Raw genomic sequence first — 14,350 nt, forward strand, 5'->3', positions numbered from 1 at the left:
GTATGTAAACCTCACCAAAATGTAAGACTTGCCACTAGGGGGCACACCTGTGGGAGACCCAAGGGTCACCTGTGCACCCTGGGCAAGCAGGTATAAAAGGTGATTTACCATGCTGCTTCCCCACTCTGGAGTCTGAATAAAGAGACCAAGGTCACAACAGTTTGAGCTTACAATACAGTCCTGTGGATTTATTCTGAACATAACAGTTTACATCATATACGCTACCCTCATCGACCTTCCTTATTACCTCCTCAAAAAAATTCAATCAATTAATCAGACATGACCTTTCCTTAACAAATCCATGCTGACAGTTCTTGATTGATCTGTGCCTTTCTAAATGGTGATTAGTATTGTCTCAATATTTTTTCCAACAATTTGCCCGTCACCAAGGTTAGGCTGACTGGTCTCTCCCTTCCTACCTTTTTAAACAATGGTACAACCACACTTGTAGCCAGAGAGGATTGGAAAATGAGGGTCAGTGCCTCCGCTATTTCCTTCCTTGCTTCTCTTAACAGCCTGGGATACATTTAATCCGGGCCTGGTGATTTATCTACTTTCAAAAATGCTAAAGCCCTGAATGTTTCCTCGCTTAATATGCTCAGCTCATCTAATATTTCATACTCCCGCTTCTTAACTACATTGCCTGCATCGTGCCCCTCTCTTTTGTGAAGATAGACACAAAGTATTCATAAAGAATCCTACCCATGTCTTTCGCCTCCCCACACAAGCTTCCTCTGATAGACCCTATTCTTTATTTAGTTATGCTCTTGCTCTTTATGTATTTATAAAACATTTTGGGGTTTTCTTTGATTTTACTTGCCAATATTTTTTCATTCCCTCTCTTTGCTTTCCGAATTTCCTTTTAAATTTCACCCCTGCACTTCCTGTACTCCTCTCGGCTTTCTGCAGTATTGAGCCCTCGGTATCTGACATAAGCTTCCTTTTTTGACCCTGTTTGCCCCTTGACATCCAGGCAGCTGTAGATTTGGGAGTCGCTTTGTGGGAACATACGTGCTGTAAAAAGGTGATGGGAGCTGATTTAAGGGAGTTGGACAGATACTTGAGGATGAGGAACTTGTAGGGTTATGGACAAAAAGTGGGAATTGGGAGAAAGCACGGTTGCTCTTTCAAAGAGCCAGCACAGGCACAATGGGCTGATTGACCTCCTCCTGTGCTGCAAGTTTCTATTATGCTAACTGGTATTTATAGCATCTTTAATCCAGTAAAATGTCCAAAGAATTTTAACACGAGCAGTCAGATAAAATTTGACCCGTGAGTGCCCCTAATAAAAGGAGTAACAGATGACTCTCATTTAACACACGTTAGGTACAATAACACACTGTATTGAAAGGAATTCAATCCCAAGTGAGCAATTCAATTTTAAGTTTATTTTTGATTATGATTTAAAGAGCCAACATTTATTCTCATTTCTATTCAGTGACCTGCAGTCACTCCTTAGATCAGGTTAGATATAACAGCACAGTTGGACAGAGAAGTTAGGGTTATTAGCCCCTATTTAAAAAAGGAGGCAGACAAAAAAAGCAGGAAACTATAGACCAATTAGCCTAACATCTGTGGTTGGGAAAATGTTGGAGTCCATTATTAAAGAAGCAGTAGCAGGACATTTGGAAAAGCAAAATTCGGTCAGGCAGAGTCAGCATGGATTTATGAAGGGGAAGTCATGTTTGACAAATTTACTGGAGTTCTTTGAGGATGTAACATTCAGGGTGCATAAAAGGGAACCAATGGATATGGTATGTTTGGATTTCCAGAAGGCATTTGACAAAGTGCCACATAAAAGGTTACTATACAAGATAAAAATTCACGGGGTTGGGGGTAATATATTAGCATGGATAGAGGATTGGCTAACAGAAAACAGATTTTGGATAAATGGTTCATTCTCCAGTTGGCAAGTGGGGTGCCGTAGGGATCAGTGCTGAGACCCCAATTATTTACAATCTATATTAACGACTTGGAAGAAGGGACTGAGTGTAACGTAGCCAAGTTTGCTGACGATATACAAAGATGGGAGGAAAAGCAATATGTGAGGAGGACACAAAAAATCTGCAAAAGGACATAGACAGGCTAAGTGAGTGGGCAAAAATTTGGCAGATGGAGTATAATGTTGGAAAGTGTGAGGTCATGCACTTTGGCAGAAAAAAATCAAAGAGCAAGTTATTATTTAAATAGAGAAAGATTGCAGGACCTGGGGGTATTTGTGCATGAAACACAAAACGATAGGTACAGCAAGTGATCAGGAAGGCCAATGGTATCTTGGCCTTTATTGCAAAGGGGATGGAGTATAAAAGCAGGGAAGTCTTGCTACAGGTATACAGGGTATTGGTGAGGCCACACCTGGAAGACTGCGTGCAGTTTTGGTTTCCATATTTACGAAAGGATATACTTGCTTTGGAGGCAGTTCAGAGAAGGTTCACTCGGTTGATTCCGGGGATGAGGGGGTTGACTTATGAGGAAAGGTTGAGTAGGTTGGGCCTCTACTCATTGGAATTAAGAATGAGAGGTGATCTTCTCGAAACGTATAGGATTATGAGGGGGCTTGACAAGGTGGATGCAGAGAGAATGTTTCCACTGATGGGGGGGACTGGAACTAGAGGGCATGATCTTAGAATAAGGTGCCACCCATTTAAAACAGAGATGAGGAGAAATTTCTTCTCTGAGGGTTGTTAATCTGTGGAATTCGCTGCCTGAGATCTGTGGAAGCTGCGACATTGAATAAATTTAAGACAGAAATAGACAGTTTCTTGAACGATAAGGGGATAAGGGGTTATGGGAAGCGGGCGGGAAATGGAGCTGAGTCCATGACCAGATCAGCCATGATCTTATTGAATGGCGGAGCAGGCTCGAGGGGCCGTATGGCCTACACCTGTTCCTATTTCTTAAGAACATAAGAACATATTATTAATGAATGTCGCGGTGGACAAGAATTCCTCCATCATCTTGTTTGAGAAAGTAGTTTACTTTCCCTGAGCTTCCCTGAGTCGTGTGTTCAGTAGCTGTTGGTTTCCTCCAATTTCTGACTCAGTGTTCGTTTTTCTTGTTCACTGAAAGCAAGAAGTTGCTTCAGAGCTGTACAAAATCAAATAAAAGTTATTGATGGCAGAGTATCCAATATAAAAATGAAGAAATTGGGTTGAATTCCCACGTGCATTGCATTGATTGACTGTGGTAATTTGTGCAAAGAGCCACAGAAATGTTTTCCGGGGATTCTGTGGCTCAGCCCAAGGAAATGGAGCAGATCTGGTGACGTCATTCATGATGCGTTTTCAGCTGGGATCTTTAAAAGGGACCATAGTCACATTATATTTGAAGTTTTATCTTGCATAATGCTGTCAGTGCACTACAGCATTGGAGTACTGCAACCACTGACAGTGACAGCACAGAAGCAGGTTCTCTGATGACTCCCTCCATATGCTTATGGAGGAAGACACAATTCCCAGGAAGGCCCTCTTCCCTCCAATGGGCGGAAGGGACTTCCCCAGGAGACCAAGACAGCCTGGTTGCAGATTGCAGAGGAGAACACAAGCAGTGATGTGGTCAGGAGGACCTGGGTACAGTGTTTCAATTATCTCATTAGATCAGAAAACGTTAGTACAAAGCCACACTCAACTTCATCCTGCTGTGCCTCTCATCACATCCCATCACACTCTGCCTTCCCTATCCTACTCCTGCACATCCTTACACCAACAGACCTTGCACCTCCACCCATCCCTCTCTTATCTACATCATCACATCCCCATCTCACTAACCACCCCTCACACTCACCCTCATCCTGGTGCAATCATACCAACTGACAACACACAAGAGTAGCCACTTGAGTGTTTTATCAAACTTTTATTTAAAGTTTCTGTTAATGTGGTGTCAAACATAAAACTCTTTATTTGCAACACTTGAACAGATTTGTGTGCACCTTTGGAAGTGGTGAGTTGCAGTGAATGGTGAGACATAACGGTAGCCCCTGCAATGGTGATGGGTGTGAAAAGAATGGCTTGGGCATTGTGGGGATGATTTACAGTGTTGGTGTGGGTTGTGCCAACCTGCCTCATCATGTGACAACCATATGGTGCACAGTGTAAAGTTAACTAAATCTGGCTATGATGAGGCCATCCCTGGCCTCCCAGTTGGCAATGTGCTCGGGTGCTGATGCCCTGTGTCCTGTGCAGCATCAGGTGATTGCGGAGAAGGTTGGTGGTGTGCCTGGTGCTGCTGGTGTTGGGGCTCTTTGTGGTCGGATTCTGAGGACCAAGGTGAGACAGTATAAATGCTACCCATATTGATGAAATAGATGGCAGGCGAAGTACAGATGACAGAAGCATTCTGTCAATGGTGAGAGAGTTCTTCCAATGAGGTGAGACTGGATGGAGACTTTGCTGGAAAGACTTGCGGCCTGTAGAAGCTGTGCTGGAAATGGACTGAGCAACAGCTTCTGCCTGAGGAAAGTGATCATCTGTCAGCTGGGAGCTTTTACTGTACCTCATGCTGTCAAGTAATCAGCTGGAGCAATGACCACAAAACTCCCACCTCAGTTTTATAGACGTGCGTCCCGAGCTGTGTGAATCCCATGGCCGTGCAGGGAAATTTACAAAGTAAGTGAAAAAAGGCTCTTAAGAGCCTGTAAACTTCACCCGATAATCACTTCAATTGGGTCTCCCACTGCAGCCAGTCGAGTTGGCTCCACAATAACAGAGGTGCCTGGGGGAAAGGCACATGGGAGTGAGATGACAGCGGGTTATTGACATGCTGTCAAAAATAATTTTCCCACTCGACCTGTCACCGATCACGCCCACTACCACCCTGGAAAATTCTCTGTGTGTCTGTTACTGTCTGTTCACCTCGAGTGTTTGACAAAACTAGTTCTGAGTTGTGATTGGCTTCCTATGACCAAATACCACGAGAAAGTCTGAAGGATTTCCTTGGTAGAAGCCTTCTTAATTCTGTTGTGAGATATAAGTGGGAGTGTTTAGTGTCTGGACCCCTGTTGAGTGTTGGTTTTAACCAGATAGTTACTGATCCTGGGCCCAAGGTGACTGCTTCAGTGTTGAGATCTGTGCTGGAGGGACAATGAAAAATCCTACAAGTCTTGGAGTGGCAACAATTATAGGCCTGTTGGTCATGCTGGACTAAAAAAAATAATAAAGAGAGGGAAGATAGATTATGAGAGTAAATTTGCAAGAAATATAAAAACGGACAGCAAGAGTTTCTACAGTAAAAAGGAAGAGAGTAGCTAAAGTAAATGTTAGTCCCTTGGAGGATGTGAGCCCTAGAAGCCGTAATGTGGCCCAAAATCCTGATCAGGCCCTGGATGGAACTGGGGCAGGACCTGGTTGTATTAGATTCCTGAATTTTCCTTGCAGCCATTTTCAGGTGGGAGCCCCGGATTGTATTTTCCACCCGTCACACTACATCAAAAGTGTAAAGTGGTAGAGACAGAAACACTCATCACGTTTAAAAAGTACTTGGATGTGCATTTGAAGAGCCGTAACCTACAGGGCTACGGACTTAGTGCTGGAAGGTGGGATTTGGCTGGGTAGCTCTTTTTCGACTGGCATGGACACGATGGGCCGAATGGCCTCCTTCTGTCATAATTTTTCTATGATTCTATGAGCACGTCTGGGGAGTTCCCAGGCTCCTCCTGAAATTCCACCCTTTGCAGCCTTAAAAGGCCTTGGTAGAACTCATGGCAGCTGGGAGCTGGTCTGCATCCCAATATAGCCCAGGAGAGGTCCCAAAACCTTTCCTGCCAAAAGTAAATAAAATGCCCTAAAATTCCCTGAAGATTTGAAATATCTTTCCATTCTGTTGGGCCCTTCCTGGACCTTCTCGGGGTTGGGGCAACATGGCACGACTCTTGTATTTGGGACTTCCATCAGGGTCCACGCAGCTGCAGTGTTCACCCGAAGCTTGCAAATAACTCCATCCCCGTCACTGGGCACTGGATCAGTCGCAGGCTTGTGCATCGTGCTGGAGGATCCTGAGTGAGGCTCAGAAGACCTGAACATCAACATTGCCCCAACTCAGCTAATGGGCACAAATATCTTTCAGTTGGTGTCTCTTTCAAGAACATTCCTGACAGCACTTGCAACTGAAACTTAATTCCTCGGGCCAGCTGAAGATGGAGATGTGCTTTATAGCAGTGCCATGTCTCCCTGTACGTACACATGTCAAGCTCGCACATCCTTCCAGACAGTGACCCTGAGCCTTCCAGTGAAGAAGACACTTGCCGTCCTCTTTTACTGAATTTGTACCAGGATTCAGGCTTCTAAAGGTCGAGCGGTGTCACCAGACCGTGTAAGTATATGTCATGAGTGTTGATCTGGATATAAACTTTGAAACTGACAACTGAGATTGACATATTAGGAACCAAGCAATTGGAAAAAACAACCAACTTACTGGGCCAATTGTCAGTTGACACAAGTATTACTTGGGGCAAAATGGTGTCAATGAATAAGCAAACCTAAACCATCATGACATGTAGAGAAGTGAAAACTACTACAGAACTCTTCCTGGACTATAGAAAACTAGACCACATTGAGACTGAAAAATATCAACACTAAATAAGAAAACCGAAGCTTTTGGGTTTACAGACCACCCAGGGCTTGCTGTTCAATGAGGGCATGATTCAGATTGAAACCTCATGTACAGCTGAATGGGGAAGATCAGCTGGCCAAGGTGGCAGTGTAGTGACATGAAGCATTTCAAGCTGCAATGTTCCCAGAGGAATTTCCTCGGTCAGAGGGTGAAAATTCCTATTTGTATGGCGAAATGAAATGAATTAAAGACACTCAAATGATAAAAATAATAATGCCACCAAGTTTAAACAAATTCTAATTTACTGAATAGGAGGTATAAGTATTCAGAAGCACTGTGGGGGTCATTTTCATTTTGAACAGGGGAGGAAACCAGGCGACTGTAGACGGTCTACCCATTATACATCTGCCTGAAACTCCTTGCCACTGACTTCAATGGCAATGAAGATCGGGCCGGGTGTACGACAGGTGGCCGGGTGTACACCCCGCCTAAGGAAAGTGCCCCCCACATATAAGTCTTATACTCTTTCAAACAAAAAACGTGACTAATTATTGCCAATGTTGCATGTCAGACAGCACCTTTCACCAAATTGCCAACAGAACCATAAACATAATCCTACAGAAGTGAGAACATTCACTGCTGTATGTTAGAAATAAGAGACACTCAGTAAATAGGAGGCAGTAAATCCGAATAGTATGCTTATAAGCTGCTTGAGCCTTTGACTCATGATGTACAAGTACATGAACCCTTTGCTCGTGAATTCATTCAGAGGCATCGGTTATTGTGTACCCATCAACAGTCAGTCAGTCACCATCGTTTCAATATTAGGGTGAAACACAATCAGCAAGAGAAAAATACAACTTGCCTGTTATCTCCCTCTCTTTATCTGCAATGAATTTATCCATCAGTTGAACCATTTCTGATTCAATCATTTTTTCTTTCAAATATTTTTCTAAAACTTCATTTGCCTGTTTTGAAAATAAAACATGTTAGTGAAAGATACCTAGATGTGCACTGTGAATACTATCATGGTGATTAGTATAGGCAGGGTAACACCTTCCTGAAATACAAGAGTTTTGTCATTCCTAACGGTCTTGCAAATGAAGAGACAGGAGCCAGTTTTCAAATGGTTGGTGAACTTCCAGATCCACTTGTACAAAGGAACAACTGAACATTAACATCATGATATTTGTTTCTCAGTACCTAGAGGGATTAATATTTCTACATACAACCAAAAAAATCATGATCATTAACTCTGCATCATCTGTGACAGATGTATTGATCCTGCCCATCACAGCAATTCCACTCTATCTGTACCCTACCTGCTCATTGAGGGTACCAGGTTAATTTGAAGGATGAATCGGCAAGTTGAGTCCCTCATCCAGCCTTTGAATTCAGTTCAGACAGACTCTTACAACTACTCAATCTGAGTTATTGCATTTTTCTATGTTAACTAAACTGGAAAGTGGTCAGTCCATCTGGCACCAGTACTAACCCCAACTGGAAGATTATATCGGAAGCTGAATGGATCAAAACCAGACGTAACAGATCGACAACACTGTGTTTATACCTGGTAATCAGGTGTAACCAATCTGAAAATCTGTCTCAGGACATGCCAGTTTTAAATGGTTCCCCTCTTGGATAAAATCTGGGTACGAAGGTTGATTTTGTAGTCAATCGAGACTCAGGGATTTCAAAGATTGACCTGGGAGACTACAGCTTTCCCACATCACTGTCCTGGGGCACAAAAGTAATGGAGGTGTCTCCATTGCTGATTATTAGTATACACATTGCTATATGTTTGGGAGCCTTATAATCATATCCTCAATTAGAAGTCCAGGGGGCTGAGATTCTGGACATCGATAATATTTCAAGATTAGATTGGACAGGGCGGTGAAGGAAAAGGGTTTGAAGGGATATAGGAAGAGGGTGGGTTAATGTGGTTCGGACTATTTACTTGCGTGGAGGGTAACATGGATTGATTGGGCTGATCGGCCTGTCTCCATGTTGTTATGTAACTCTGTTTAAAGGCATTTAATCTGCCACAATCTGCAATGCTGTGCATTGTGAAGCAGTTGCTCGGAGTGGATTGTAAATGGAGACGCAGTTTGCTGCCTCTGCATTTATTCTGCCAGCCACTGGGTTTGTCGGACATTTTGTTGCTCAAACAACCCTTGCATTATAAATACTAGCTGCTTTTGTAACCTCCCCCATATGCGATCACCTATCTTTAAATGCCTACCTCTCTTTAAAATGTACCCATCGCGCACACAATGTGTTGATGTGGCCCATGTGCTCACCTACACTTGAAATGAAAACGCTACAATTCAGTGGGGTCGGCAGCACACTCGTGGTTGGGTGGCCACTATCCATGTACCACTGGCTAACGCCCAATTCAGAAAACTACTGTTTCTCTGTGGCCAGTGTGAAGTACATACCCTGAAGGGACCAAGGCAGAGACACTGACTAGATCTTGGGGCTGAAATTGCCCCTTTTTATAGCTCCGTTAGTGCCTCCGGGGGGTGGTAGTGTGGGGGACACTAACGGGGCGTAATGCCATTTTAGCCCGGGGAAGGGTGGGGCGGTGGTGTCTCCGGGGAAATTGCCCCAGAGGTTTGCAAGTCATTGCCGTGCACGCCGACCCCTTACTGCCCCCCACACTGAACCCTTTGCGCCCGGCGGGGGAAATTGCTGCACGGGCTGCGATGCTGGCGGATATCTACCACCGGGGTGCCCCTGAAAGGGCAGGCCTTTAATGCCCCAGGCCGCTATTTTATTTTGTCGCCCGGCTCTTGCGAGGGCCACCATTGTCGGGCCGACTCATCGACTGGGCCGCCATCATTCTTTTTGACAGATTTCATGCATCCCCGGGAGAAGGACATCCATGGGGCAGAGATTGGGCTATTTGCCCAACTCTTGCTCAGCGAATGTCCTTCAAACTCTTAAGCCTGGTAAAAGCAGGTGTAGAGACTATTTTTTACCAACGTAAGAGTTTTAAAACATAGAAAAATTAAATTTAATCACTAATTTTTATATTAAAAACCTGTCTATTAAGGCAAGTTTATTTTTAATCCTATTACAACATATAAAAATAAAATCCCCAAAATATAATTTCTACATTGAATTAATTTTAAATGTGAGGTTTTTTTATTTATTGTGTTGTGTTTCAGTGTTTTGGGGGGTATTCTCATTGATAGTAATGGAGCTCATACAAATGGAGTTCCCATTATTATCCATGAGAATACTCGATGCTCATTGGTGGTCCAGGCCCACGTGATCTCAGGATACACATCCGTAAGTGAAGTACATGTTCCCGTACGTTGCACAGTGAATGGAGGCCTCCAACCACAATCGTACGTTCCTCCGCAACCACCAGGTACTTTCGTCCTGCTGCAACTGTACAGGGTATTGGTGAGGCCGCACCTGGAGTACTGCGTGCAGTTTTGGTCACCTTACTTAAGGAAGGATATACTGGCTTTGGAGTGGGTACAGAGACGATTCACTAGGCTGATTCCGGAGATGAGGGGGTTACCTTATGATGATAGATTGAGTAGACTGGGTCTTTACTCGTTGGAGTTCGGAAGGATGAGGGGTAATCTTATAGAAACATTTAAAATAATGAAAGGGACAACAAGATAGAGGCAGAGAGGTTGTTTCCACTGGTCGGGGAGACTAGAACTAGGGGACACAGCCTCAAAATACGGGGGGAGCCAATTTAAAACCGAGTTGAGAAGGAATTTCTTCTCCCAGAGGGTTGTGAATCTGTGGAATTCTCTGCCCAAGGAAGCAGTTGAGGCTAGCTCATTGAATGTATTCAAATCACAGATAGATAGATTTTTAACCAATAAGGGAATTAAGGGTTATGGGGAGCGGGCGGGTAAGTGGAGCTGAGACCACGGCCAGATCAGCCATGATCTTGTTGAATGGCGGAGCAGGCTCGAGGGGCTAGATGGCCTACTCCTGTTCCTAATTCTTATGTTCTTATGTACCACCCGGCTCGCAATATTGGTGTTACCTCCACCCTGAGAGCAAGTGGAGCACAAAATAACACACTCCACTTGCTCTGTGGGGCACAAGTGGGCGGAAGCGAAATGAGAGGGGAGCAGCGCTACACGCTGGGAGGCATAGCACTGCTGCGTGGAAAGGGCCCTCCCCTTCATTAAAGGGGAGGACCATGCTGCTGACTCTGCGGGCTCCTACCTGGGTCACCGGGGAGAGAGCAGCCATGGTATCGGCCCAGCACGCCAGCGGAGTGCCATGCTGCACGGACCCAGCGTTCCACCATTCAACGGGCCATGATGGGCAAGTCGGCCGATTGTTTTTAGTGCGAACGCCACGTCCCCTTTAAGTAGTGCCCTGCGAATGGCATCGCCCGGAGCAGCTTCAGGGGGCACACCTGAACTTTTGCTCCGTGGCGAAAACAGGTCATCACACACGGTGATGGTGTTGTCATCGTCGGCACAGCGGAACAGGGCTCTACCTGTTACTGCTGCTGTTAAACTCCCGTGGAATTTAGCGGGAGGCGTTAGTGGCACCGCGCCTGGCATAAAGTCACTTGTGCCCCATTACCCCCTCCGTGGGTGCCCACGGAAGGTGCAAGCCACTCGATTTCCCCCCCCCTCTGTTTTTCTATTCTTCCTACCAAAGTGAATAACCTCGCAGGTTATTCTCAGAAAGAAAGCAGAGCACACCCAGTGCTGGAGGGACCTGGACCATCTCTGTACCCCAGGCCTGACATAAAGAGCAATGGACAGTGTGAAAACTAGAGGCACACCTACCATCTTAAGGATACTTTACAGCTCCTGAGACTGGAGCACAGGTACAGACCGCCAAGGCCTGGTCACTTGGTACACTACCTTTGCCCAGAGTTAGCTGAGCACATTCACTGAAACGAAACCAAAGAGTAAGTTTGGTGGGGCTGTGTTGTTGGCTCAGAGCCTTGTTTCACCAAATGCCGGGGTAGGAAATCAAGCAGGGAAGTCAGCATTGCTGATTTGCCGGTGATATCTGGAACACCGTGAGTTGGAAACGCTGCTATCTGTGCCCAGATCTCTACCTGCACTCCCCTCGAGTGAGGCTCCACAATGGGAGCACAGCCTGGGGAAGTTTACCCTCAATTGAGAAAGGGTGCGCACAGGCATTAAATGCTGTACAGCCGTATGAAGTTATTTTGAATGTTTCAGAACTAATTCCAAGCTGTAAGGGGAGGAGGGAGGAGAAAGTCATTGTATTGGCCACCACGTTTCCTACATTACAGCAGTGACTTCAAATATAGTTCATTGGCTGTAAAGTGTTTTGGTATCCTGAGGTCGTGAAAGGTACTGTAGAAATGTGACTTTCTATTAATTCCTGGGCAAATCACTTCTAAAATCAGAAACATTCAGAACATTACTCCAACCAAAATCACCAGCTCACACTAAATATTCAATACTTAGTTATCTTTGTAAAACTTTATCAGTAAGTTCACTTCTGTTAAATATTAATAAATACCTGAATTTCATTGCCTGAGTCAGTGCGATATCTTCCCAGAATTTCATTTCGATCGTGCACATATCTCTGATACCCACCACTCACTGCGTAGTCACCTGCCTTCAATTTGTCGTCCACGGATTTAGACAGAGATTTTAAGAGATTTTTGCATCTGTCTGTCGATTCTTTATTTTGTTCAGAATGTTTAGGGTCACGACCCTGGAGACTGTCCTGAATCAGAATTGGAGACACAAGCTGGATGTGTAATTACTGACTAAATATGTTTACGGTACATTAGAACTCTACCAACAGTTCGCTTTTTTATATTATTCATTCTCAGGCAACACCACATTTATTGTGGGTTTTTAGGTCAATTCACTGTGCAGTTAATAGTCAACCACGTTGGTGTGGGACTGGAGTCACATAATGGCCCTCAGTTGGGTTTTTACAACAATCCGTAGCTTCGTGATAACTTTCACTGATACCAGCATTTTATTTCCAGGTTGTTGAAAATGGAATTAAAATTCTCAAGCGACCATGGTGGGATTTGAACTTACTTTCTCCAGGATCACTGATCCTGCAACATAACCACTACATGTACCCCTACATGTAGGCCCAGACCTACACGAGAACACCAGTGGCAGGTCAGGGCTATATAAGGAGCGGAGGTGCGGCGGCCCGCGAGCAGTGTGGAGGCCCCGACCTACGTGAGAACACCAGCGGCAGGTCAGGGCCATGGGAGGAGCGGAGGTGCGGCGGCCCGCGAGCAGTGTGGAGGCCCCGACCTATGTGAGAACACCAGCGGCAGGTCAGGGCCATGGGAGAGGCGGAGATACGGCGGCCCGCGAGCAGTGTGGAGGCCCCGACCTATGTGAGAACACCAGCGGCAGGTCAGGGCCATGGGAGAGGCGGAGATACGGCGGCCCGCGAGCAGTGTGGAGGCCCCGACCTATGTGAGAACACCAGCGGCAGGTCAGGGCCATGGGAGAGGCGGAGATACGGCGGCCCGCGAGCAGTGTGGAGGCCCCGACCTATGTGAGAACACCAGCGGCAGGTCAGGGCCATGGGAGGAGCGGAGGTGCGGCGGCCCGCGAGCAGTGTGGACGTTTGCCACTCGAGCTGGTGCAGGAGGTCGACGGCAGCAAAGAGTGACGTCATCAAGGTCCAGGTTGGTGGTTGGAACGTGGGCAGATACAGCAGGAGCGGTGAGAGACTGTGGAGGTATGTGATCGGGGCCCAGGAGAAGTGTGAGTTTGGGGTCAGGAGCCCAGGGGCAGCATGGGCCAGCCCACACTGCGATATGTGTGTGTACTAGGTCTGTGCAATCCCTGCCACTGGACCAAGACCTAGCTCTGTCAAGCCCGTATGGTGGCTGTGCAACGGCCACCACACGTTAAAAAACTCCACGCACAGGCATCTTCCACACATCAACATGTAGTTCAGGATCCACAATATTAGGCCCTTCATTGAAACACCTGTGAACTCATCCTTTTTTAGCGTGGAAGCAAGTCATCCTCGTTTTGAGGGACTGCCTATGATGATGATGATGTACCCCTACAGTGCATTGGACAATTCATTGAATGACAGTCATGCTTGTATTTCCCAAATATCTCCCACTCAGGTTTTGTTCAGCTGCACGTATCGGCAGTCATCAGACCCGACAGTGAGGCTGCACCCAGACCATAATATTCTTGGCCGACTCTCAAGACGTGTGCAGCCGGAGCTGGACCTCACCTGATTTTGGCCCTTGGTATCGTATGGCCGAGGATTGTTGACCTTGGCAGTGTAGGAGTTTCCAGTCCGTAGCTCTGAGTACTGGGGCTCCCTCAGGAACCGTTCCTTACTTTCTTCCCTCTAAAATTGGAAATGTTGAGTTCAGTGAAGCAGGAAAGGTGAAGGGAACTGTGGAGGAGCCACTGCAAACGTGCCTCCCCTTTGTCTTCCTACATTACAATAGTCACGACACTTCAAAACTATTTCATTGGCTTTAAAAATATTTCCTCCATCGTCGCTGGGTCAAAATCCTGGAACTTCCTCCCTAACAGCACTGTGGGAGAACATTCACCACACGGACTGTAGTGGTTTAAGAAGACCCATCACACCTTAGAATCGTACAGCACAGAAGGAGGCCATTTGGCCCATCGTGCTCGTGCCAGCTTTTTGAACGAGCGATCCATCTAATCCCACTCCCTTGCTCTTTCCCCATAGCCCTGCAAATTTTTCCTTTTCAAGTTTTTATCCAATTCCCTTTTGAAAGTTACTATTGATTCTGATACACCACCCTTTCATGCCCAGGGCAATTGGGATGGCCAATATACGCTGTCCTTGTCAGCGA

At 45.9% G+C, this 14,350-nt stretch overlaps 1 protein-coding gene across 2 annotated transcripts in view; it reads right to left on the reverse strand.

Moving 5' to 3' along the window:
- Window positions 1-1,368: 1,368 nt before the first annotated feature.
- LOC139249385 (guanylate-binding protein 1-like) overlaps window positions 1,369-14,350 on the reverse strand; it is a 63,924-nt gene continuing 50,942 nt past the window's right edge. For both annotated transcript variants that reach the window (XM_070872380.1, XM_070872381.1), the window contains 4 exons: window positions 13,750-13,869; window positions 12,037-12,246; window positions 7,412-7,514; window positions 1,369-3,087 (listed from right to left, as the gene is read on the reverse strand). In XM_070872380.1, coding sequence (XP_070728481.1) covers window positions 3,008-3,087; window positions 7,412-7,514; window positions 12,037-12,246; window positions 13,750-13,869 — 513 coding nt within the window. In that variant the 3' untranslated portion in view covers window positions 1,369-3,007. The remainder of the gene's footprint in view (window positions 3,088-7,411; window positions 7,515-12,036; window positions 12,247-13,749; window positions 13,870-14,350) is intronic.

Source organism: Pristiophorus japonicus, unplaced genomic scaffold (assembly GCF_044704955.1).
Source record: "Pristiophorus japonicus isolate sPriJap1 unplaced genomic scaffold, sPriJap1.hap1 HAP1_SCAFFOLD_310, whole genome shotgun sequence".
NCBI classification, from domain to species: Eukaryota; Metazoa; Chordata; class Chondrichthyes; family Pristiophoridae; genus Pristiophorus; species Pristiophorus japonicus.